This window comes from Pleurodeles waltl, chromosome 12 (genome assembly GCF_031143425.1).
Source record: "Pleurodeles waltl isolate 20211129_DDA chromosome 12, aPleWal1.hap1.20221129, whole genome shotgun sequence".
Classification (NCBI taxonomy): domain Eukaryota; kingdom Metazoa; phylum Chordata; class Amphibia; order Caudata; family Salamandridae; genus Pleurodeles; species Pleurodeles waltl.
Genome location: NC_090451.1, coordinates 237,163,769 through 237,191,009, shown reverse-complemented (window position 1 = coordinate 237,191,009; position 27,241 = coordinate 237,163,769). Strand labels below are relative to the sequence as shown.

Sequence of the window (27,241 nt, the reverse complement as noted above, 5' to 3'; positions counted from 1 at the left end):
TCGCTACTGCTTTTCTCGATACAAAACATCATCAAGTAAAGCCATGCTAACTCCCTTATTGTGCAAGCAGCAGAAATGATCCACATTGGTTCTCTATATTTTTGCCTCTAAGCAAATCTATGTCAATCCGCCTGATAACCTACTGTGGGCCTCTGGTTTTCCTAGCGACCCAGTCTTTATTTACACCCTCCTCCCTGTGTCTCCCGTTACACCCATCCCTGGACTTTTTCCCATGCCACATCATTCACTCTTGTGTATGGGCGCCAGATTTAGGGCCTCCATGTCCCTTCTCATGCATGCCGATTCCGCAGGCAGATCACAATGTTTTCACCTACTTACGACTGTTACCAGCTGATGCTAGCATATTTACCTTCTACTATAACATTTTGTTCAAAGTTCCTCATCTGACAATGAAATGTTTCTGTATTCTCTAGATTCTTTAGTGGTAATGCTCAATAAATATAGTCCTACTGCTGCTCATTACAATCCTTACAAGTGAAGTAGAATAAAGCCCAGAAAGAGGAAAAAATATGTGGCAAATACATTTTTAAGACTGTTCAGCCTAACCCACGTTTAGTACAAAAGGATGGTGAAATCCATAATCTGTCTTGAAAGACCCAAGCTCTCATGATGGCAAGGACAACCACATGTACACTGGGATAAGTGGGGTGAGACAGGAAAACAAATATACATTTTAGTGGGCAGGTCCACCATAGTCTGTGATCAGGTGTCGCTGCGGTTCAGACACAACAACTCACCTGGAGGATGACGTAGTAGAGAATTAGCAGCCCAAAGCTGATCTTAAAAATCTTGCTGAATGTTGTGTAGTCGTCATATAGTTGCATCACCTGCAAGTCGGCTGAGTTGGTGAAACTTCCTACAAGGGTAAAATACACAGCAGTAAAATACTACGAAAAAAACAGCTAAAATTAGAGAACACAATTTTTTCGAAAGATACAAGCATTTAATGTAAATTGTTTTGTTTGTAGAATCATATTGTCACTACAAGTATCACTAAGCCTACCATTCCACCTACGGTGAAATGAGGGTGGCAAGACAGGGAGTAGGTTCCTGTTCCATCTGTGATGGATCTGTAGTAGTGAATCCTGTGAGGCTATACTGAATCTGGCTGACTGTCCCAAGTGGGGCTGGCCAAGCAAAATGGCTGACTTATGACGCTTCTCTCGACGCTCCCACTGGCATCTAATATATCCTGCCCTTATCCTGAATAATCCTAAGGGGAATCGACCCCCAGACTCTGTGGCATTGCCCTCCAGACCCAGTGCTGCAAGGGACCCCTCTGACTCTGGGTCGGAGCTGATTCATGCATGATTCGGGCAAGGCCCCAGCCACCAACTTATCATGGACGGACTGAGCGGGCCTGAGTTTGAGTTTGTGAGAGGTAGGCCTGCTCCCCAAACAGTTGGGTGGGGGGTGGGATGGTGGACCTGCAGTGGAGTAGTGGCGCCCCACCAGGGCTCAGTGAGACCCAATGGCCCCACTTGCCGAGATGCCATGAAGGGGAACGGGGGCTGCTGGTCCGCTCAAGACAGAGCGTGACAACTGAAGAGGGCTCCCGGACATCCTCGCCCGACCCGATCTGAGACGCTAACAACAGAGAAGGCAGAGAAACAGGGCAATCACTAGGCTGCTGTATGAGGTGGCAGGCCCGAGACCGCGCGATCCTGGCCAGGAGCCAATGCAGGCCCATATGTTGCAGTAGGTAAGCGCAGGAGGCCCCCCTCACTGCAGGGACCCCTTAGACACCATTCTCGGTCCCTTCGCATGGCAGACCCTCCCCACAGTGACAGCAAAGTGACGGCCTGGTGAGTTCCTTGGGGGCTTCTACATGTGCCCAGTGGGTGTGGGGCTGCTGGTGCACAGAACCAAGAAGGATGAACCATGGATCTTGGGGTGAACCCCGGTGAGTACCAGTACAGGGCATCTGAGAAGCCCAGGAGACGTACAGGCCCGAGTGGTGCGGGAGGGTGAGTGCAAGAGCCCCCCCCCCACTAGACGGAGGGGCTCCACAGACACCATAATGGAACTGATTACCTTTGCATGCTACGCCCTCCTCATAGTGACAGCAGAGGGACGGCAGGTGAATAGACCAGGAGCTTCTACGTGTGCCCAGTGGGAGCAGGGTGGCATGTGCCCGGAACCAGAAGGGAGATCCATAGGCTTCATGGTGAGCACCAGGAGCCCAGCGACCCCGGCTAGCCGGACAGGTCCCATATCCTGGACACCAGAGTGGCAGCGTGCATGAGGAACACTGACAGCCTAGGGCCCCATCGTAACAACAGCCCTCTGCATCTAGGCTCGTGTGGCCTACTTCCGGGGGCCTGTGAACCGCCTTTGAATGTCCATGAGGACCTGGGGAGCTCAGCAGGACAGACTCATGCACCCATACCCTGTGGGGCCTTCCCTCTGGGTCTCTGACCCCTGCTGCTGGACGTTCTGTTGGGACTAAAAAGAGTGCACAGCATAGGCATGGAAATCGCAAGATGGCTTCCTAGGAACTTTGTGGGCTGAAGGTCACTGAGAGGGTTGGGGCCCAGTGGTCAGCGAGAGCGATATGCCAAGACAAGTTGATCCAGCCGATCCTACTACAGAGAATACTGTTGGAATCACCGATCCCCCCCGGACTGGGAGCACCCGGGCCTCTAAACCACAGTGACAGAAACATTCCATCATGGGGAAAAAGCGGCACACTAAGCCTCCCAGACAAATAAAATATTCAATTACACGCAGCCACCCCCTGTAGAACACCAGATGTGTGATTAGACCAGGCCAGCCGGTGCAGGGATACAACCAGAGGCAGGTCCCTCTCGGACAGACCTCATGGCTCCTGTTCAAACATCCGATGAAGAGTTGGCACATAAGATTGCCTCTGTATCTATCGATATCAACTTGCTGTGGGTTGACCTATGTAAAGTGACAAAACAAGTGACTACTACGAAACAGGATGTAAGTAACCCACAGAGGGAGGTCAGTACCCTCAGAGACACTCTAGCACTCCTGCAAAAACAGACAACACATTTGGATGATCGCATGGAAGACTCAGAGGAAGGGTCCCCCCCCGGAACAATCTACGTATTGTGGGGTCTCCAGAGCAGGCAGAGGGAGAATCCTCTGAGTTATTCTTGGAAGACAGGATAACAACAACAGTTCTTACCAAAAAGCTGTCAAGGTTTTTCATAATTGAGTGGGCACATAGGACACTTGCCTTGCCACCAAGACCTGCGGCACCGCCACAGGCGTTCATCGCCTGTATGTTCAACTTCCGTGATAGAGACACAATCCTTCAGAACACCTGTATAAGAGGTTCCTTGTTGTTCGAGGGCCATTTTTATATTTGTCTACCGTGATTACACCCAAAGTGTGCATGAACAGAGGAAAACCTTTATATCCATTAAGAATCGATTACACACCCTCAACCTGAAATACAGCTTCATGTTCCCAGCAAAATTGAGAGTCCAATACGAGGGGAAGGCCCTCTTTTTCATTTCCACGGACAATGTCAATGGCTGACTAGACTCGTAGGGAAACAGATTCACTCAAGAACCGTCCCAGATTGACTCATCTCAGACTGCCACACAAGACCACTTACCTCACCCCAGGTGACGTTGGGGCAGATGGAGAAATGTTGATGGAGGTCGGGGATCAGAGAGAACAGTGTTAGGCCCTGATGGTACTTTGCAAACTGTGGAGGTGGTACCAGACTCTTTGGAGAACTCCCAGGACTGACAAGAGGACCAGGCGATAAAAACTGGACCCGGGTCTAAACCTTGGCTGACGCAGAACTCACTGTGGGTCAGAGAACAGCCTATGTCCGTGATCTGCCTGCATCTCCCCTTGGCCTCCCTGTGCTGAGACACAGTTCGACCATGATGAATACTATAGCTCCAGAGAATAGTTATGCACTGTGAGTTGATCGTCTTGACTTTTCCTCTTGTTGCAATGATGTGTTCTTATCTTTTCTTAACCAACATGTATGCGCCGACGGAGATGCCGCTTCTTAGAGGCTGGTGACACAGGGGCGGGCTTGAGTGCTTTGGCCTTACACCTTCCCCTGATGACCTAACCTCCTGTGGAGCACAAGATGTAACATGTGATTGGGTGGGAGTGTTGTTTATTTACTGTTTGTCTCACCTGATTGACGTTAAGGTATGGGGAGGGATTTGTTAACACCCATCTTGTCTAGGTTTAGACTGGGTGTGTGGGACACTTTGCCCACAGGGTGGGGGGGATCTAGGGGAACATGTTAGCCATGCTGTTAAAATATTGTTGGGTAATTTGGTACTGCCTTGGTATGTCTGCAACCACTGGGGAGGATTGATGGAGTCTGCATGTTTGTGGCTGAGAGATGGACAGTTGTGGTGGGCTGAGTGGAGTTTTGCTGAACTGGACAGAGCATGGCTGTTGCTACAAATAAATTGATTACCTGGAATGTTCGGAATCTAGCCCAATTTGAGAGACGTAGATGACTGTTCGCCTATTTGAAACGCTACAAGATTGCCATTGCATTCCTTCAGAAGACGCATGTATGGGGGGGATTGTATCCCCAACCTGAGTAAGCCCTGGAGGGGGCAACTTTATGCCATCTCGTACTCCGGCTATGCACCCGTGACGCTTAGCTGGCTAGCCCCAGGGTGCCGTTTAAACTTCTAACCTACTTGGTGGACCCGGAAGGGCGATATCTCATACTCCATGGGACCCTAGATGGTCAGGAACTATGTTTTATCAATGTTTATGCTCCCAATAATGAGTGCTCAAACGTTTTCCCCAACGTCCTGGCTAAGGCGGCACACTTCATAGGGGCGGAGGTGGTTCTTGAAGGAGATTGTTATTGTGTCCTGCATGGGGAGCTTGACTGGGAACCCCCACCTTAATAAGAAACTCCGTCTCACCGCAACAGTCTGAGATGTAATAGATGGCCTGAGTCTCCACGTTCATCTGGTGTGAGAGGCACCCTACGATGTAACTGCTTTCTTGCTACACTCCAATGACACGTACATCTAGCCACCTAGATTCCTGCTTTGTGCCCTCCGTGTTAGCAATGGGAATGACAGATGTCACATATTTGCTCAGGTACCTCTCAGACCACTCGCCTCTTTTGCTGAACCTGGGTGGAGAACCAGATCACCGGGCATAACCTTGTGGCGGCTCAAAGTGGAGGCCCTCGCAGATTCCCCATCTGGACAGACGGTTCAAGACTCACATTCCTACTACTCCACCGACAACTGGGGCTCAACCGCCAGCAGACCCTCAAATGAGAAGCCATGAAAACTGTCCTGGTCTGCGTCTCCACGTCCTGTGGGGTTTAACGTCAATTAGAGCAGGACATCAAGGTGCATGACAAAGAGCTGGGTCGCTTAGAGTCAGCGCTCCCCCTTGCCCCGTATGGCAAGGCATACAGCGTGCACCAACCTACTGGAAGATTGTTGCTGCCTCGAGAAACACCAGTACGCGGCTTATAGGCAGCAGCTACACACGGAGGGAGATAAAACAGGAGCACTGTTAGCTAGAGTAGTCCAGAGAGAATCCCCAACCCTATAGTATTGTCACTCCATGCTGACACGGGAGCCCAAGTACAAACCCAGAAGCAATTAACAAGGCGTTCTACACCCATCTATGTGAAGTATATGCTGAGCGATCACTTCCACTACCAGAGACTATATCAGAATGTCTGAAAAATATACCACTCCCTCATATAGACTTGGACTCCAGAGACGCGCTGGACACCCCGCTTTCTAAAGAAGAGGTAATGGTGGCGATTAAACCCCAAAAGACAGCAAAAACCCTGGGCAGTAATAGGTTGCCTGCGGAAGTTTACCACAAACATACAGATCTCCTAGCTAAGAGACTACATGAGGTCTGTAACAAGGCATTACAGTCCGGCACGCCGCCGTCCTCCCTATGAGAGGCAGTGGTAGTCATGATCGAAAACACAGAGAAGGACCCCACGCTATCCTCAGTGTAAGGAAATGCCTCCTTGGCATAGTTACCCCCTGACTTTTTGCCTTTGCTGATGCCAAGTTATGATTTGAAAGTGTGCTGAGGCCTGCTAACCAGGCCCCAGTACCAGTGTTCTTTCCCTAACCTGTACCTTTGTTTCCACAATTGGCACACCCTGGCATCCAGGTAAGTCCCTTGTAACTGGTACCCCTGGTACCAAGGGCCCTGATGCCAGGGAAGGTCTCTAAGGGCTGCAGCATGTCTTATGCCACCCTGGGGACCCCTCACTCAGCACAGACACACTGCTTGCCAGCTTGTGTGTGCTGGTGGGGAGAAAATGACTAAGCCGACATGGCACTCCCTTCAGGATGCCATGCCAACCTCACACTGCCTATGGCATAGATAAGTCACCCCTCTAGCAGGCCTTACAGCCCTAAGGCAGGGTGCACTATACCATAGGCGAGGGCATAAGTGCATGAGCACTATGCCCCTACAGTGTCTAAGCAAAACCTTAGACATTGTAAGTACAGGGTAGCCGTAAGAGTATATCGTCTGGGAGTCTGTCAAACACGAACTCCACAGCACCATAATGGCTACACTGAAAACTTGGTATCAAACTTCTCAGCACAATAAATGCACACTGATGCCAGTATACATTTTATTGTAAAATACACCCAGAGGGCATCTTAGAGATGCCCCCTGAAAACATACCCGACTTCCAGTGTGGGCTGACTAGTTTTGCCTGCCTGCCACACGCCAGACATGTTGCTGGCCACATGGGGAGAGTGCCTTTGTCACTCTGTGGCTTGTAACAAAGCCTGTACTGGGTGGGGGTGCTTCTCACCTCCCCCTGCAGGAACTGTAACACCTGGCGGTGAGCCTCAAAGGCTCACCCCCTTTGTTACAGCGCCACAGGGCATCCCAGCTAGTGGAGATGCCGCCCCCTCCGGCCACGGCTCCACTGTTGGCGGCAAGGCTGGAGGAGATAATGAGAAAAACAAGGAGGAGTCACTGGCCAGTCAGGACAACCCCTAAGGTGTCCTGAGCTGAGGTGACTCTGACTTTTAGAAATCCTCCATCTTGCAGATGGAGGATTCCCCCAATAGGATTAGGGATGTGCCCCCCTCCCCTCAGGGAGGAGGCACAAAGAGGGTGTAGCCACCCTCAGGGCTAGTATCCATTGGCTACTAACCTCCCAGACCTAAACACCCCCCTAAATTGAGTATTTAGGGGCCCCCAGAACCTAGGAAGATAGATTCCTGCAACCTGAAGACGAAGAAGGACTGCTGACCTGAAGCCCTGCAGAGAAGACGGAGACACCAACTGCTTTGGCCCCAGCCCTACCGTCCTGTCTCCCCACTTCTAGAAAAACTGCACTATACCACAGGTGAGGGCATAGCTGCATGAGAAATATGCCCCGACAGTGTCTAAGTCTATTCTTAGACATTGTAAGTACAGTGTGGCCATATTCAGAATATGGTCTGGGAGTTTGTCAAAAACGAACTCCACAGCTCCATAATGGCTACACTGAATACTGGGAAGTTTGGTATCAAACTTCTCAGAATGATAAGCCCACACTGATGCCAGTGCTGGATTTATTAAAAAAATGCACACAGAGGGCATCTTAGAGATGCCCCCTGTATTTTAACCAATCCTTCAGTGCAGGACTGACTGGTCTGTGCCAGCCTGCTGCTGAGAGACGAGTTTCTGACCCCCTGGGGTGAGAGCCTTTGTGCTCTCTGAGGACAGAAACAAAGCCTGCTCTGGGTGGAGGTGCTTCACACCTCCCCCCTGCAGGAACTGTAACACCTAGCAGTGAGCCTCAAAGGCTCAAGCTTCGTGTTACAATGCCCCAGGGCACTCCAGCTAGTGGAGATACCCTCCCCTTGGACACAGCCCCCACTTTTGGCGGCAAGTCCAGAGGAGATAATGAGAAAAACAAGGAGGAGTCACCCACCAGTCAGGACAGCCCCTAAGGTGCCCTGAGCCGAGGTGACCCCTGCCTTTAGAAATCCTCCATCTTTGTTTTGGAGGAGTCCCCCAATAGGAATAGGGATGTGCCCCCTTCCCCTCAGGGACGAGGCGCAAAGAGGGTGTAGCCACCCTCAAGGACAGTAGCCATTGGATACTGCCCTCCCAGACCTAAACACACCCCTAAATTCAGTATTTAGGGGCACCCCAGAACCTAGGAAACTAGATTCTTGCAACCTGAAGACGAAAAAGGACTGCTGACCTGAAGCCCTGCAGAGAAAACGGAGATGACGACTGCTTTGGCCGCAGCCCTACAGGCCTGTCTCCACACTTCAAGAAAAACTGCAACAGCGACGCATCCAACAGGGACCAGCGACCTGTGAAGCCTCAGAGGACTGCCCTGCATCTAAAAGGACCAAGAAGCTCCCGAGAACAGCGGCCCTGTTCAACAAGACTGCAACTTTGCAACAAAGAAGCAACTTTTAAAGACCACACGTTTCCCGCCGGAAGCGTGAGACTTTCCACTCTGCACCCGACGCTCATGGCTCGAACTGCGGAAAACTAACTCTACAGGGAGGACTCCCCGGCGACTGCGAGCCCGTGAGTAGCCAGAGTTGACCCCCCTGAGCCCCCACAGTGACGCCTGCAGAGGAAGTCCAGAGGCTCCCCCTGACCACGACTGCCTGCTTCAAGGAACCAGACGCCTGGAAACCACACGGCAACCGCAGCCCCCAGGACCTGAAGGTACTGAACTCCAGTGCAGGAGCGACCCCCAGGCGACCCTCTTCCTAGCCCAGGTGGTGGTTACCCCGAGGAACCCCCTGTGCCTGCCTGCATCATTGAAGAGACCCCTGGGTATCCCCATTGATTCCTATTGAAAACCCTACGCCTGTTTGCACTCTGCACCCGGCCACCCCTGTGCCGCTGAGGGTGTACTTTCTGTGGCTGCTTGTGTCCCCCCCAGTGCCCTACAAAACCCCCCTGGTCTGCCCTCCGAAGTCGCGGGTACTTACCTGCTGGTAGACTGGAACCGGGGCACCCCTATTTCCATTGAAGCCTATGTGTTTTGGGCACCACTTTGACCTCTGCACCTGACCGGCCCTGAGCTGCTGGTTTGGTAACTTTGGGGTTGCCCTGAACCCCCAACGGTGGGCTACCTTGGACCCAACTCTGAACCCTGTAAGTGTTTTACTTACCTGTGAACTTAACATTTACTTACCTCCCCCAGGAACTGTTGATTCTTGCACTGTGTCCACTTTTAAAATAGCTTATTGCCAATTTTGCCAAAACTGTACATGCTATTGTGATAATTAAAAGTTCCTAAAGTACTTAAGTGAAATACCTTTCATTTAAAGTACTGTTTGTAAATCTTGAACCTGTGGTTCTTAAAATAAACTAAGAAAATATATTTTTCTATATAAAAACCTATTGGCCTGGAATTGTCTTTGAGTGTGTGTTCCTCATTTATTGCCTGTGTGTGTACAACAAATGCTTAACACTTACCCTCTGATAAGCCTACTGCTCGACCACACTACCACAAAATAGAGCATTAGAATTATCTCTTTTTGCCACTATTTTACCTCTAAGGGGAACCCTTGGACTCTGTGCACACTATTTCTTAATTTGAAATAGTACATACAGAGCCAACTTCCTACAGGGCACTACTGGGCTTCCACTGGTGGGTTCACTGTTGGAGCCAGTCCGGTCCCAAGGATCCATTAACAGTTCTGGAACTACTTTGGTTGATCAACCTCCACTTTAACTGGCGATCAATCCAGTTCTGGTGCCCTTGGCACCACCAACATCAAGTGGTGGTACCACCCACTCTGAAAGATTTCAAACTTAAGGGTTGCTCTCCTTCTAAGGGCCCTAGCTTACCGCACCAGTGGTCAGTATCTCCCGCAGCTCGGTGGTTCTAGTGTGGAAAGTAGTGAAAAGAAGCTGACGGCAGACTGCTTGAGTGGCCCCTATGTAGGTACTGTACTCTTCACATCTAGCACTGACGATGCAGCACAGAGCTGAACGATGCCACCTACTGGCATGAAGGGGTTCTGCTCACCAAAAAAGTTCGCAAGTAAGGAACCTGTGGCTTGATAGTCTCTACTAGATAAGGTATTAGCAAAGCTAAGTAACTTGTTCCAGTTTATGTTTAAAAATTATCGCTTCTAATAAGTACTTCTCAATGCGCTCATAATGTGACATATTAAGGTCAAAGCCTCCACATGTTAATGAAATACATTTTGTTGAATTATGAAGAGACATTATGGTGGTCATTGCAACCCTGGCGGTCGGTGTTAAAGCGGCGATAAAACCGCAAACAGGCCGGTGGAAAAAAATGGAATCACGACCATGGCGGAAACCGCCAACAAAGACAGCCACTTTAACACTCAGACCCCCCATAGCGGTACAAACAAACAGCTTGGTGGTCACCGCCAACAGACAGGCGGAGGACAATGTACCGCCCACAGTATCGCAACCTACCAATCCGCCACCCGCCATATTTTCCGGGGCGGATTCACCGCAGACAAAAACACGGCGGAAACAGGACTTCGAAGGGAAAACACTCACCTCTACACACCCCACGAAGAATCAGGACGCCATGGAACCCGAGCTCCAGATCCTGCCAGCCCTTATCTTCTTGCTCCTCTACCAGGAGCACGAACGCCGGCGGTGAAGACCACGGTGAGTACTGCACCTACGACACAGGGGAGGGGGAGGGAAAAAACAGGGACACACGCAATACGCAACACCCCCACCCACGACAACACACACACTAATACAGCATGATACATAACAGTTACACCCCGCAACCCACCCCGGAAGAATGCAAAGACCAAAGAAAATGAGTGAAACCATTGTAATATATTAAAACCCAGTACGCAAAAATATATATACACACACACTATAAGCAAAATATACACCAAGAATAGTAGTCCAGGTAGTGCTCCATTGAAGTCCGTGGAACACTGGGCCCACATGGTATGGGCGAGGCCCACACTCAATCCCCGAACATGACGGAGAGAACACTGCAGGGGCATCAGATAGCAATAAAACAGTGACCTCAGGGGGAAGAGAAAGGTGGGGCACCTCAGCTGGTTGAGTGCACAACGTCAAATCCACGAGGGGGCCACATGCCCACTGTTCCATCCTGGGTGAGTTCAAAGCCACAGTCTCTCAAGTCTCTACAGTGGGTGGGTTGCCCACTGTTCCATCCTGGGGAGTGCAAAGCCACAGTCTCTCAAGTCTCTACAGTGGGTGGGTTGCCAACTGTGCAATCCTGGGGAGTGCAAAGCCACAGTCTCTCAAGTCTCTACAGTGGGTGGGTTGCCCACTGTTCCATCCTGGGGAGTGCAAAGCCACAGTCTCTCAAGTCTCTACAGTGGGTGGTTTTTCCAATGTTACATACTGGGGAGTGCAAAACCACAGTCTCTCAAGTGGATGCCTTTCTCCACTGGTTCTGTAGGGGGCTTTGTGTCCAGAGTGCTTCATTCTGCCAAGGACAGAGGTAGTGGATGTGATACTCCACTGGTTCTGGAGAGGGCTTTGTGCCCAGAGTGCTTCATCCTGCCAAGGACAGAGGTAGTGGATGTGATACTCCACTGGTTCTGGAGGGGGCTTTGTGCCCAGAGTGCTTCATCCTGCTCGTGACGGACTCAGTAGCGTCAGTGCCCTTGGCGCTCATGGGCCAGCGGTGCTCGTGGCGGTGGTGCCCTGTTCAGCGGTGCTTGTGGCGGCGGTGCCCTGTTCAGCGGTGCTTGTGGCGGCGGTGCCCTGTTCAGTGGTGCTTGTTGCGGCGGTGCCCTGTTCAGCTGTGCTTGTGGTGGCGGTGCCCTGTTCAGCGGTGCTTGTTGCGGCGGTGCCCTGTTCAGCGGTGCTTGTTGCGGCGGTGCCCTGTTCAGCGGTGCTTGTGGTGGCGGTGCCCTGTTCAGCGGTGCTTGTGGGGGCGGTGCCCTGTTCAGCGGTGCTTGTTACGGCGGGGTTCTTTGCAGTGACTCAGCTGCTGGCGGTCCTGTCTGGCCCAGCGGGCTGGTGCTGGCGGTCCTGTCTGGCCCAGCGGGGCTGGTGCTGGCAGTCCCGTCAGGCCCAGCGGGGCTGGTGCTGGCGGTCCTGTCTGGCCCAGCGGGGCTGGTGCTGGCGGTCCTTCATGGCCCAGCGGGGTTGGTGCTGGCGGTCCTTCATGGCCCAGCGGGGCTGGTGCTGGCGAAGGCCTCCTGGGCAGCAGGGCTGGTGGCGGTGGCCTCCTGGGCAGCTGGGCTGGTGCTGGCGGTGGCCTCCTGGGCAGCTGGGCTGGTGCTGGCGGTGGCCTCCTGGGAAGCTGGGCTGGTGCTGGCAGTGGCCTTCTGTGCAGCTGGGCTGGTGCTGGCGGTGGCCTCCTGGGCAGCTGGGCTGGTGCTGGCGGTGGCCTCCTGGGCACCTGGCCTGGTGCTGGCGGTGGCCTCCTGGGCAGCAGGGCTGGTGGCGGTGGCCTCCTGGGCACCTGGGCTGGTGGTGGCCTCCAGGGCAGCGGGGATGATGGCGGTGGCCTCCTGGGCAGCAGGGCTGGTGCTGGCGGTGGCCTCCTGGGCAGCAGGGCTGGTGCTGGCGGTGGCCTCCTGGGCAGCTGGGCTGGTGCTGGCGGTGGCCTCCTGGGCAGCTGGGCTGGTGCTGGCGGTGGCCTCCTGGGCAGCAGGGCTGGTGGCGGTGGCCTCCTGGGCAGCGGGGAAGCTGGCGGTCTTCTCCGCCGTGCTGCTCTTCCCAGACTTGCTGACTTTCTTGTGGCCCTTCCCCACCTTGGAAGGTGTCGCAGCTGACTCCACACTCCCACCTGTACGCCTGGGAGCGGCTTTGGTGGCTGGAGTCTTCCCCCTCTCCCGACGGGCACTGGCCAACTTTTGATGCTTGACAGGTGGGGGACTGTCTGTGCTGTGGCTCCGTGCCACACTGGCTGCCCTGGTGGCCGGTGCATTCCAGATTCCGGTGACTACAGGCACCACTGGTCCCGGAGATGTTGTGGCTGAGGTGCTAGGTTGGGACCTGGAGAGTTGGGCCCTAGGAGACGGACGGGGTGGGGGAGGTGAGGGAAAGAGGTCAAGGTTGGACAGGAAAAGTTTTTGGGGAACACTGGGACGCGTAGCTGGAGGGGGTTTGGGAGTGGAGAAAGAGGTTGTAGGAGGTGTTTGTTTGGTGACTTTGGGTGAAGGAGCATGCGCTGGAGGCTGTCGTGAGGTGGATTGCTGTTGGGTGGGTGTGTGCCTGCGTTTGTGTATCTTAGGAGGTGGCATCACAGACACACTGGGAGAGGACACAGGGGACGTGTGAATGGCAGTGGGGGTGGTGACTGCACATGAGCGGGGTGTGGTGGTGTGTGTGCTGGTGATGGAAGTAGTGGCTGTAGATGTAGTGCATGCAGGTGTGAGTGTACATGAGACTGGGAGGGAGGAGGGAGACGAGGAGGAGGGGGACAGAGTGGAGGCAGTGGTGGTTGGTGTGTCTGCATATGTGTGATGCTTGCGTGAGTGCCTGTGGGATGTGTGGTGCTTATGTTTGCCAGAGCTTCCCTTGTGTGTTGAGGTGTGTGCATGCTGGTCTGAAGGTGTGCTTGGGATAGGCTGAGGTACAGGGGATTGGGTCTGGTTGGAGGAAGTTGGAGGGGGGGGTCTAGAGACAGGGACAATGGCTGCCATCAGTGCTGAGGCCAGAGTCTGAAAAGCTCGCTGAAGGGCCGCCTGACCAGAATGAATGTCCTCCAGGAATGCATTTGTTTGTTGCAACTGCCTTTCTACACCCTGGACGGCATTCAAAATGGTAGACTGCCCAACAGTGAGGGACCTTAGGAGGTCAATGGCCTCCTCACTGAGAGCAGCAGGGGTGACTGGGGCAGGGGCTGAGGTGCCTGGGGCGAAGGTGATGCCCACAGTCCTGGGTGAGCGGTCACGGGGCAAAGGCTGAGGGGCTGCTGGGAGGGCGGTGCTAGTAGGGGGGGGTGGCGGCTGTACCTGTAGATGCGGGGGGCACAGATGTTGCCGCCACCACAAGGGAGCTCCCATCAGAGGACGAGTCTGTGTCACTGGTGTCAGCTCCTGTCCCTGCCGTGGAGCTCCCCTCACCCGCCGTCCCACTGGTGAGCTCCGAGTCCGTAGTGTCGCCCTCCAGGGCCTTGTGGGACGCAGCTCCCTCCTGCTCCGGTGCCACTGCTCCTCCACCTGATGATGCTAATGTACACAAGAACAGGGAGACCACAAAAAGGGGGACGACGACAGAGGAAAGACATGTTGAGTGCATGCATTCCCGCTACCGTTAGCGGACACGACAGACACAGAAGCCCCCTGCACTACGCCGCGCACTTGGTGTCCACTGTTCAATCCCTGGGACATGGCCTACAAGGCTATGGCCGACATCTGCACACAAGGATGACTCAGGAGCCTGACTAGGTGTACTTGGCACTGTACACAGGTGGGGTGGGGTGCCACAGGGTCTGCCAGAACAATGGGACCTAACTAGCACACTTGCCCTGGCCTAGGGAATCCCACCGCCTACCTCCCCCCCCCCCAGACACCTCCACAGCGTGCAAAATCAGCAGAATGAGAGTATACTCACCCCCTTTTGGCTGCTGTGATGCCCTCAAGCGCCCATCCAACTCCGGGTACACCACCGCCAGGATCCTGAACATCAGGGGGGTCATGGTGCGATGGGCACCCCTCCCACGTTGGGAGGCCTTCCCCAGCTGGGCTACCACCGTCTTCTTGCTCCAGCGGCGAATGTCCTCCCATCTCTTATCACAGTGGGTGCTCCGTCTGTGGTAGCCCCCCAGGGTCCGGACGTCCTTGGCACGCCAAATATCTTTTTTCTGGTGGGCGCTGACCTACATGAATTGTACAGGGGGAAAAGAAAAGTTATTACCAACTGCACCGTCACAGTCATTGGCCACCATCCCTACCCTTGCCATGATGCACATGCACTCACCATCGTTTCATGCACGCCTCAATCTCCCCCCTCCATCTTTCTTCCACCCCACTCCACACAGGCATAGCCCATACAGCATGCTCCCAGTGTATTTACCTGTTTTGCCTGGAGGACCATAGAGTAGCGTGTACTGGGGAGGACCCCATCCACGAGTTTCTCCAACTCCTCTGATGTGAAGGCAGGGGCCTTTTCCCCAGACGCATGAGCCATTGTCTCTTCCAGACCGAGGTCACAGCAGCACTTGCAGTGTAGGTCCTCTCCTGTCGAAGATCAGGTATCAAGTGATTGAACAGATAGAAAATGGCGGTCACGTCCACGCCGGTGCGTACCGTCACCGCCGGCGTACATCGTCATTGGCTCCTGGGACCCATAGGGTCCAATGTTAACCAATGCAGCATTGCGCCGCGGTCTTCGACCGCCTACCGCGACAGTGTACAATGCAAACGAAGTTACCTCACATCCCATTGTCCCACTTTACAGGTCAGGCAGCAGCCATTTCAGGGGCCCACATGGCTTAATTTTTAACTGCGTCACACATACCTAGGCCTTGCCTCAACACTCATACAGGCCAAATTTCTGCAGGAGGATGGTCCAGATGGCGGTGTTGTTGCAGCTGTGGAGCCTGTGGACAGTGAAGACGAGGAAGCAGAAGAAGAGGACATCGACAACAGGAACTCGGTGATCCTGCAATATTTCCAGTGAGACACAGGTAAGAATACAAACCTGCCTACTACATGTACTTGAACACTACTACCTCTCTACTGTCTGTCCTTTTCACCCAGTGTATGGTCACTGAGTTGTCACTTTTCCTTACGATTTCACAGATGTGGGTCCCACTGGGTGACATCTGCTTTGTTTCCTCATGGACTAGAGCTGTGTGACATAGGTATGTTGACATTACATTTGATATAGCATTTTGCCACTGTAATTGTTAATACACTATTTCGAAATCACAGACTGACTCTAGATTGTTTTGTGCGTCAAGGGTGTTTATTTAAGTGCTCAATATTGGAGGGGGTTTAAAATGGTCAGGGGTGATGGTGGAGAAATGTCCATGGCAGAGTCCAGTCTATTAGTCTCACAGGTGCATTTCCCAAATGGGTATAGGAAGTGGAGCTGGGGCAGCTTGAGGATGGACAGGGTGACAAAGTGGGACAGAAAGATGACATTCAGGGTGGTCTCATTTCTTGGCGGGGGTCTTGGAATCGTTCTCTGTCTTTGTCCTGGATCTCAGGGACCGTTTGCGGGGTGGTTCTCCCTCTGCAGGGGGTGGGGTGCTGGTGTGGTGGTCCTGTGGCGGTGCCTCCTGTCCACTAACGCCAGCAGAGGTGGTGGGCAGTTCATCGTCCAGGCCAGTGTCAGGGGCCCCTTGTTGTGCCACAGTGTCCCTCCTGGTGTTGAGTACTTCCTTCAGCACCCCTACAATGGTGCCCAGGGTGGAATTGATGGATCTGAGTTCCTCCCTGAAGCCCAAATACTGTTCCTCCTGCAGGCGCTGGGTCTCCTAAAACTTGGCCAGTACTGTTGCCATCGTCTCCTGGGACTGGTGGTAGGCTCCCATGAGCCTACCGATGGGCCGGGCTGGTCATCTGTTGGACAGAGCTGCTGTCATCACTGTGGGCCTCTTCTGTTGCTGGTGTAGACATGTGTGGACCCTCCTGTCCGGTGACGTTGGGTAGGGGTCCTGCAGGGGTATAAAAGGATGTTTATTACATCTGTGTGTGCCATGGTGTGCAATCGGTGGGTGGCCGTGTACCGCAGTGCTTGCATTCCTGTGTGGGACCTTGTGTGATGGTGGTTTAGGGGGGGTGTATGGGTATGTGCAGTGGCCATGCTTTGGTGATGGGTGTCCATGCTTTGTTGTTGCATGCAGGGTGTAGGAAGTTGACTCTGTGCATGCTATTTCTTACTTTGAAATAGTACTTACAGAGTCCAGGGGTTCCCCTTAGAGGTAATACAGTGGCAAAAAGAGACAATTCTAATGCTCTATTTTGTGGTAGTGTGGTCAAGCAGTAGGCTTATCAGAGGGTAGTGTTAAGCATTTGTTGTACACACACAGGCAATAAATGAGGAACACACTCAAAGACAATTCCAGGCCAACAGGTTCTTGTATAGAAAAATATATTTTCTTAGTTTATTTTAAGAACCACAGGTTCAAGATTTACAAGTAATACTTCAAATGAAAGGTATTTAACTTAGGTACTTTAGTAACTTTGAATTAGCAAAATAGCATGTACAGTTTTCACAAAAATGGCAATAAGCTATTTTAAAACTAGACAGTGCAATTTTCAACAGTTCCTGGGGGAGGTAAGTGTTTGTTAGTTTTGCAGGTAAGTAAACCACCTACAGGGTTCAAAGTTGGGTCCAAGGTAGCCCACCGTTGGGGGTTCAGGGCAACCCCAAAGTTACCACACCAGCAGCTCAGTGCCCAAAACACATAGGGGGTTATTACAACTTTGGAGGAGATGTTAATCCGTCCCAAATGTGACGGATATACCACCAGCCGTATTACGAGTTTCATAGGATATAATGGACTCGTAATACGGCTGGTGGTATATCCGTCACTTTACCGTCACTTTTGGGACGGATTAACACCTCATCCAAAGTTGTAATAACCCCCATAGGCTTCAATGGAGAAGGGGGTGCCCCGGTTCCAGTCTGCCAGCAGGTAAGTACCCGCGTCATAGGAGTGCAGACCAGGGGAGTTTTGTAGGGCACCGGGGAGGACACAAGTCGGCACAAAAAGTACACCCTCAGCAGCACGGGGGAGGCCGGGTGCAGAGTGCAAACAGGTGTCGGGTTTGCAATGGGATTCAATGGGAGACCCAGGGGACTCTTCAGCGAAGCAGGCAGGCAAGGGGGGTGCTCCTCGGGGTAGCCACCACCTGGGCAAGGGAGAGGGCCACCTGGGGTTCACTTCTGCACTGGAGGTCGGATCCTTCAGGTCCTGGGGGCTGCGGGTGCAGTGTCTTTACCAGGCGTCTGGTTCTTTGAAGTAGGCAGTCGCGGTCAGGTGGAGCCTCTGGATTCCCTCTGCAGGCGTCACTGGTGGGGCTCAGGGGGGTAAACTCTGGCTACTCACAGGGTCGCAGTCGCCGGGGAGTCCTCCCTGTAGTGTTGTTTCTCCGCAGGTCGAGCCGGGGGCGTCGGGTGCAGAGTGCAAAGTCTCACGCTTTTGGCGGGAAACGTGTTGTCTTTAAAAGTTGCTTCTTTGTTGCAAAGTTGCAGTCTTTGTGGAACAGGGCCACTGTCCTTGGGAGTTTGTTGGTCCTTTAGATGCAGGGTAGTCCTCTGAGGGTTCAGAGGTCGCTGGACCCTGGGGGACGTGGTGCTGTTGCAGTTTTTCTTGAAGTGGGAAGACAGGCCGGTAGGGCTGGGGCCAAAGCAGTTGGTGTCTCCGTCTTCTCTGCAGGGCTTCAGGTCAGCAGTCCTTCGTCTTCAGGTTGCAGGAATCTAGTTTCCTAGGTTCTGGTGGGCCCCTAAATACTGAATTTAGGGGTGTGTTTAGGTTTGGGAGGGCAGTAGCCAGTGGCTACTGTCCTTGAGGGTGGATACGCCCTCTTTGTGCCTCCTCCCTCAGGGAAAGAGGCACATCCCTATTCCTATTGGGGAAATCCTCCAAAATCAAGATGGAGGATTTCTAAAGGCAGGGGTCACCTCAGCTCAGGACACCTTAGGGGCTGTCCTGACTGGTGGGTGGTGACTCCTTGTTTTTCTCATTATCTCCCCTGGAGTTGCCGCCAAAAGTGGGGGCTGTGTCCAGGGCATCTCCACTAGCTGGAGTGCCCTGGAGTGCCCTGGGGCATTGTAACACAAAGCCTGAGCCTTTGAGGCTTACTGCTAGGTGTTACAGTACCTGCAGGGGGAGGTGTGAAGCACCTCCACCCAGAGCAGGCTTTTGTTTCTGTCTTCAGAGAGCACAAAGGCCCTCACCACATGGGGTCAGAAACTCGTCTCTCAGCAGCAGGCTGGCACAGACCAGTCAGCCCTGCACTGAACAATTGCATGCTATTTCTTACTTTGTACAAATAGTACATACAGAGCCAACTTCCTACACCACTACAATATACGATCAGTAAAGAGGTTTTACCAGACAGGCCACTCTGTCACAAACCACTAGTAAAATTATTCTTTATCCTGAAGAAAGGAGTGAGGAGAGAAGTCAGGCTGTTATGAGTGTCATCACACTAGAGAAAGGTCTTAGTGACAGATGAATTTATTGCAGTCTTCTACTACTACAGTTATTCATCACAAAGGAGAGAGGGCTAAGGAAACAGGTCATAAAGCATAACTATAATGAGCCATCACTGTGAAGTGAAGTCTCAATAAACAGCTTAGACTGTCGCAAAGCACTACCTTTCACATATATCAGCATGGGACACGTGTCTGTGTAGAGGCTAGTTTGCTCATAAACAGTGCAACCGCTTTAAAAATGGGTTTATAGATAACATATTTTAGAAATACTATCACTCATTAGTAGCACAGAAAGAATAGTAATGTAACTTATGCTGTAGCTGAGTATATATCTTTTAAGTCTCAGAAACTTTTATGATCACTTATCCTTACTAAATGATGTCATTAATGTCATCAGTGATGTCATTGGAGATGTCATCAGTGATGTCACTGACCATGTCACGAGTGAAGTAATATGTGAGCAGTGCATTACAGGGGTGCAAGATATGGTTAGCTCAACTATAAATGCTGAAACTCTATGGTTTTGTGTGTGTAAAATCCGAGCCTAACTATAATGTTCCTCTAACCTTTGTTTTTGTTCAGTAAATTTCTGATGCTTTAAAAAAAATTATATTTCTTAACTATAACATCCCTTAATTTTCAGGTGTTTTATATATATATATATATATATATATATATATGTATATATATATAGTCACTCTCCTTCCATATGTCCCAAGTAGGGCATCAGCAGGCTTCCAGAGTGTGAGTGCTTGTTTATTCCAAAAGACCAAAAGCTCAATGCTTTCTGGCTATACATCAGCCTTGCTCACTATGGCAGACACCCTGCTGGGTTTCCCTTATGTGCAACATCATGTGATCATTCCCTTAGTAGAAATAGAAAGAATACTCAAACAACTCCAAACAACTCATAGTTTTTCCAAGTATTTCTTGCAGTCTCAGTTACATTCTCCTGAATACATTCTAATTTGGCAGATCACCTTGTACTTGTTGAATTTTTCAAATGCTGACTGAACAAAACTAACAATTTGCACATCATGAATAACACCCCAGTGCGCAACCCACATCAATTTGTTCAAAGGCTCTGGAAAAGAGAATTGTTATATATATAGCAGACCATCATTTAGACCACAAGAAATTCTTGAAAAAATATTAATTGTTTAAGTATTTTTTCCATCTCCACAGAGGGAAACATCATGGGGTGGTGTGCATAAGGGAAACTCAACGTGGGATCTGCTATCGTGATCAAGGCTAGTATATAGCTGGAACACGCTGAGCTTTTGGCCTTTGGAATAAACAAGAACTCACACTCTGGAAGCATGCTGATGCCTTTGTTGGGATGTACTGAAGAAGAGAGAACATGTTGCACAGAGGTTAGCAGACCTCGGTGACATTGTGCACCATCCCCTGTCAATGTCCCCTGTAATATATGTTTACATATTAATTACCACAAAAATGCTTGGTAAAGATCCATTATGTTATGCAATATGTAGTGTATTACTTTACAACATATTATATCACATGTGTGATAATGGCATGCGTGGTAATGGCTCAGAGAGCTTAAAATAGGCTAAGGGGGTAGTAATTCTATCATGTGAAGCTTCACTGAAATGCTGGTGAGATGTCTTTAAAACTGTTCACTGAGCAAGGAACCCTAGAATTCAGTGAAAAGGCAATCTGCCATTATGGACACTGTTGGTGTCAATGTCTGTGAAAATAGAGGTATATGTGAAGGTAAGCTATTAAAATCATGAAAAGGGTTTCACACTGCACTGAAATATTAATGCTCTTTATGAAATTAAGAATGTGGGTGGATATCTACTTCTTGGAATCATGAACAAAATAAATGAGACTTGGAGAGGACCTTTATGAGTAGTTAATGAATTACAGAGCAACAGGCCAACTCTAAAACGTTTGCCTACACTCAAATAATAGAATGGAATAGTGCACACAGAATTATTTGAAACATTATTTGTGACTGAGATGTTTTATATAGGAATGTGTCTGTCTATACGGGGAGCATGACTTAGGCATGGTGGAGACATCTGGAGTAAGAAACTGTATGTACATTAAATCTAGATAAAGATTTTGTATTTAGGTACGCAGACACCAAGATTTGCAGTTGCATGCAAAAAGTTCAAAGAACACACTTCACCTCGGTGAGAAATTGAGACCTCCTTTTCTGTCTGCTCTGTAGGTCTCTGTATGACCTACCTCACAGTACTGCTCTATGTATCTAGTGCATAGGACAGTACGGATAACCACTTACATTTAAATGTACACAGAACTAAAAGTTTAGACTGGGTGCATAACATAAAACTAGGTGGGCTCTTGCTTAGGCATGTGGTGTTACAAATTCCGGGTTCTATGAGTGAAACTGTGGAGAAGATATTGATGTTTAGGACTGAGGACAGAGGCGTTATGCAAAATGATAGATCCACCCTGCAGAATGTGATGAGGGAAGCCTGAGTCTCCCATATCTCAAGGAAATTCACAGTCACTGGTTTCAAGGGGGAACCCTGATGAGTCCATCACCTGCTGCCAACAGACACACCTCTCGGGCTGCAGGGACCTGCGTTGCACCCTGGCAGAGTACAGTGTGGTTTAGGCGTTGGGCACAACAGGATCAGCTTTGTTGTTGGCAATGCACTTACCAATGCCGTTGGTCTCCAGTATTAACGTGGTGACGCAGAGGAGGTTAGCGTTGGCGTTATAAATGTTGAACTCTACAAAGATTGCCTTGCTAAGGCGATCCAGCCAGGCGCTCTCTTTAATATAGCCAAGAACACTGGAAAACAACAAGCGGAAGGCAAGAGTAATAGAGGTTGATTAGTAACTCAGAGACGCACAAAGGCAGCAGATACAGAGATTTATAGTCAGTCATTTAAAAAAGAGAGCCATCTTTGAACACAGACACTCTTCTGAGAAAGGGTGGATTGGGAAATCATGAGATTATGACACAGGGTGGCAGGACTATATCCCAATACTACCAGCTAAAATGTGAGTAAAGTTGGGGCACAGCTTATCACATCAGCTCCCCTGACTGTCTGACAGACTGGATCCCCTGTGAGGCTGCAGTTAGCGGTTAATCCATCATCTGTCCCAGTTCTTAAGAGTTGAGGATGCCATAGGCATAATAATTTGCACCAACTAAAAAAATTATGCTGAAAAAGTATATATTTATAAATATATCACTTTAATTCATTGCTGACTTCATGATCACAGAACCAAAATTTCTCTCTGAGGATTGACTTAAATCAACTCTATAATGTTTAGCGAATGTTTGAGGGTTTGGCCAAGTCTCTGCCCTTCATATTTCAAGCAAGGATGCTCCACCAGCTTCTGCCCAAGATGCCAAGACTGACCTGGTACATAATTCTTGGACATTTAGTGAGGGCTCAACATTGGCTGACTTGTCTACTTGCAGAATTGCCAGCTTCACCAACCTACTTGATTTTTTTGCCTTTGTTGGCAGCATCATAAGTAACAACAAAGGGCACTAGAGTCTCTAAAGGATCTGCTACATTCAATGTATGTTAAAAAAAAAAAAAAACTCTTGACGTCTAATGCAGTTGTTGTAACATCTGCTGATTCAAAAACTGGTAATACTGTCTCCTGAGAAAGGATCACCCTAGAAAATGTATTGGCACAAACTCTGGGTATGGTCCCGACTCCACTCTATTTATCCATATTTAATACTCTTTCCTGATAATTACAAGCAAGCCTAACTCTTTTAAACTCCTAGCTGAGGCGATGTCTAATAAAAAGGGTATGTTAGCTGATAACTATGGAAACGTGGCTGTCTATAATGGCTCAAAATGTGTCTACTGCACACCCTTCAAAATAGCTGAGAGATCCCAAGCTGGTATTGAATTAGGGACTACTGGTTTTCTGGTCCGAAATGTCTCAGGAGATCAGAAAGTAGAGGAATGACTTTAGTCAAATCATCTGTCACCTGAAAGCTTGTAATGCTGCCCACTGGACGGCTACTGACGATGAGGCCAGGTCCAAAAGGATTGAAACATTTTCTGAACATCGCCTTTAAATGACCTTCAATGTTTATCATATGAGGCTAATGTTGATGATTTTCTGGATGACTGAATTTCTAATGCAACTTGTTTAGAGCAGCCTAAAGATTCTAACCTTCTCACTCAACTTCAAAGTCATCAAGCTTGATTTCCTGGAAACCTCCAGGAATAGGCTCGGAAATTGAAAAAGAGAAGAATCTAATGGAAGGCAAAATGGGTCCTCCACCATCTGCAGTATCTGAGAGAACCACAGGCGTCAGAATGGGGTTATCAGAGCCACTGTTAGTCTCGCCTCCTGAATCTTGTGAAGCATCTCCTGGAAGAGCAGAAATATGGGAAATTAACATGTTAACTCCCTTAGCCATAGATTTGAGAAGGCCTCTACTTCATAGGCTTGTGAATACAAGATCTCCATGCAGAAATAAGGAAGCATTGTTAGAACTCCAAAGAGGAGCTATCTGATTGAATTAGAATTGAGAGAGATGGAATATTACTGAGGACACGAGATCGTGGCTTAACACATCCACCTAAAAGTTCAGGGAACATTGAATATAAATTGCTCCAATATCCATCTCTTATAATTTAGAGGGCCCAAGCATCCTGAAATATTGTTGCCCATTATGGAAATTCATTAACCTTCCCCTACTTCCATATAGTCACTTTTATGTTCTTCTGACTGTGGGGTTTGAAGCTACAATTTTGCTCCAAACTAAGTCCCCAGCCAAGAGTCCTTTACTCTCTCTGATTTTGCAGGATTCTCTTTTGCAAAAAAATGATTTCTTTATAGAAAATAATTGAAATGGTTTTAGAATATGTTCATTCACTGATTTATGGACAGTCTTTCAGTTCTTCTCCAAATAATTCCTGCACTTCCTGTGTTGCTGTAAATTGTACCTTTTGTACCAGTGATCTTTAGCCTCCATTTTATTTTGAAGGCTTCAGCCAAAGTAATCTTCTACCCAGAACTGGTGCTCTAGCAGAAGAGGAAACAGACCACAGAGTCGAAAGACACATCTAACAACAAGTAAACCAGAACCTTCATGTTAGCTAAAATACGAAGGTAACCAGAACCCTAGTTAAGTCAGCCCTTAATGGATTGGAAGTCCTTAAGAAGAACTTGAGATGTGTATGCTGCATAAGTGTTACTCCTAACAAGAAATTAGCCTTCACATACACTCTTTTTTTTTTGTAAACATATTTTTCTGTATGCTACATCAGGAAGAAAAGCATCCTCCAAAGCCAGATTAGAGGTGGATGCCACTGAAGACAAAATAGCGTTCACCATCAGAACTTGCAGAAATTGAGCAGTAAAATGGTCAATCTGATACCTTATATTGAGAAAGCGGGGAACAGCAGGGAATGGAGAGTGTCCCTTTAGGACCTGCATCCATATCACTATCTGAATCAACATTCCTGTTAAGGGTTTCTTTAAGGCAGAACCCACTGCTGCTTAATAATGGACTCTAAATCATCCCTTGAAACATGCAGTATTTCCTCTTGAGGAGGAACCACATTATAGGCCTTGCAAATAGTTTTGTGCAACTCCATACTAATTTCAGGAAGAATAAGCATGCTAACGCAGCAGATAGGTCCTGTTTTATGCTGTTGCTCTGGAGAGTAAATCCTGAATCACCCAAGAGTTTGGTCTCCAATTCCAGCATATGCAGCCTTTCCCCATCATGCATTGCTCAACTAGACACACTTAAGCGGGGAAGGAGCACCAACACCATGTGGTCCCCCCTCTGCCTGCAAATCAGTGCGATAAAAGTCCCCCCACCTCAGGCCCAGCACATAAATGGGGAGCGCACTGATACTACAATGCTCAGCAGAGGGGCTACAAATAAAATTCAAAAACAGTAATCAAAGAACAGTGAAATAAATATATACAAACTGTACCTTGCAGTCCTGTGAAAGACAGTAAACAAAACAGGAAGGGTGGAGGGAAATGAAGGTATATGTGATGGGAGAATAGGCATAAATATAGGACTAAGATGTTGTTCTTTTCAGTTTAATTATACATGCTAGTACCTCTATGTGGGAGACAGAGGCTTCTCAACTCATAAGGCGTGGGACGAGGAAGACAGATGATGGGTAATAGATGTGTTTGTATACTGGCTTTTCTAACTAGCCATAATTGTGTGATCCTCATCAAATCCTTTTAATCCTTCTTATGTCTTAATTTTCTAATCTGCTGAAATCAGAAGGGCTTGGGAACGGACTACGATTCATACAGTTCAAAGGCCTTGTATCACCCAATCTACCCACTCATCCCACAGTATTAGTTTTTTTCCTACTCTGCTAGTTTCACCCGCTCTTTGGTGTCGTTGTGACTGACCTTTTATTTTTGTTTCTCACCTGGTTGCAGTGCTGCAATTTGCACCGAGCTCGGCCACGTATCCTCCCCCAGAGTAAACGGCAAACGTTGCCCAGATGGGGTACCCTTCGAGCTCATTTTCAGTCTGATAGTGCCATATCAAACTTTCATTTGTGCTGTTCAGAGGTAACGAGGTCCACCCTGGACCATAGTCGGCTTCATCCTCAATGTTATATATGTGAAATAAGAAACGGGGGTCATCGATAATTCGAAGCTGTCGAATTCGCGCACCTCCAAGCAGGAACGAATTCCCATCTGCGATAAATCCTGCCAAGGAGAGAGGCAGCATTGTCAAGGGTGGAGAATCAATTTCGATCTTAGGACCACAACAGAGCTTGAAATGGAAAAATGGGAGTGTAGGTACTCACTATCCCAGAGTAGCTGTTTACTACATAAAAGTGTGGGTACTCTCCCATTAAAAGTATTGAACATCTGCTGAGAAGAAAAAGTTACTTACCTGTGGTAACAATCTTTCTGGTGGATACTCTATCTACCTGCAGAACAACACACAGGTGTCAGACTGAATCCAGAAAACTTCAAAGACACAATGTCACTGATAGCGTTTGCTGGACTAAGTTGGGTCCGAAGTGATATCAGGCGACACCTCAAAGGACATAAAGAGACCGACCCAGAGCATCCATGTCAGTTTTCCTCCACTTTTTCCAATCTTTCTTGGTGACAGGAAGACTCAATTGTGAGAAATTGCCAGAGTACTGCAAACTTGGATCTTATTAACTTTCCCTATAGGTCATCCATCAAGCGGAGGAGGGTAGATTTGGTGAGGAATCTGCAAGTAGATAGAGTACACACCAGAAGGATCGTTACCACAGATAAGTAACTTTTTCTTCTGATAAATACTTCTACCTGCAGATTTCCTTACCTGTAGAACAGACTTCACAGCAATGCCCTGCCTAGGAGGGTTGATGGAGGAATTAAACAAATAAATCCTGCAAGAGGATATAGCAAAGTGTCTGTACCTGCACACTTCTGCATCACGGCAGTAAAGGTTTTCAAGGAAGCCCACATCTCCACCTTACAGATTTCAGCAACAGGACACCCAGAGCTAGTGCAGAAGTGGTGGACTTAGCCCTGGTGGAATGGGGCCTGATCCCGTCAGGCGGGTCCTTCTTGGCTAGGATGTAACAAGTATTAGAGCATAGTATGATCTGGGCAGACAGAACCTAATTCTGAACCGCCTTTCCCTTTTTTTGGCTCCACAATAACCCACAAAATGATGGTCATCTGACCAATATTTCTCAGTGCGGTCTAGGTAGTGATCAACCGCCCGCCTAGGATCCAACCAATGAAAACTTTCCTCCTCCTTCATGGGATGAGAAAAGGGTAGAAGGTCGGAAGTGTAATGGATTGAGCAAGGTGGAAGAAAGTGACCACCTCAGAGGAAAGGAGCCTTAGTTCACAACACCAGCTTATCTGGAAAGAAGGTAGTGAATGAAGCATGACAGACGGGCCAGTAACTCGCTGACACGTCTGTCAGATGTGGCTGCAACCAAAAATACGATTTTGAGGGTCAACATGTGAACTGTACAACTATATAGAAGTTTAAGCGGAGTCTCCATTAAGAACGGAAGAACCAAAGTCCCACTGATAAACCACAAAAGGAGATGGAGGAAACTGCTAGTCAGGTCCTAAAGAAAAGGCATGACAACAAGGGAACTGAACAGGAATGGCTAATCTAGAAGACAGAATAAGGCAGACAAGGTTGCTAAATAGCCCTTCACACAGTCAATGGTACATCCCCTCTGAGCCAGGGACA

The 27,241-nt window shown here is 49.4% G+C and overlaps 1 protein-coding gene across 1 annotated transcript in view; it reads right to left on the bottom strand.

Moving 5' to 3' along the window:
• Positions 1 to 27,241, bottom strand: part of LOC138267111 (polycystin-1-like protein 3) — a 522,747-nt gene that overhangs the window by 144,281 nt on the left and 351,225 nt on the right. Inside the window, exons 21-23 of the mRNA XM_069215961.1 lie at positions 25,449 to 25,734; positions 21,720 to 21,853; positions 759 to 877 (exon numbers count right to left, since the gene is read on the bottom strand). Of these exons, the coding sequence (XP_069072062.1) occupies positions 759 to 877; positions 21,720 to 21,853; positions 25,449 to 25,734 (539 nt within the window). The remainder of the gene's footprint in view (positions 1 to 758; positions 878 to 21,719; positions 21,854 to 25,448; positions 25,735 to 27,241) is intronic.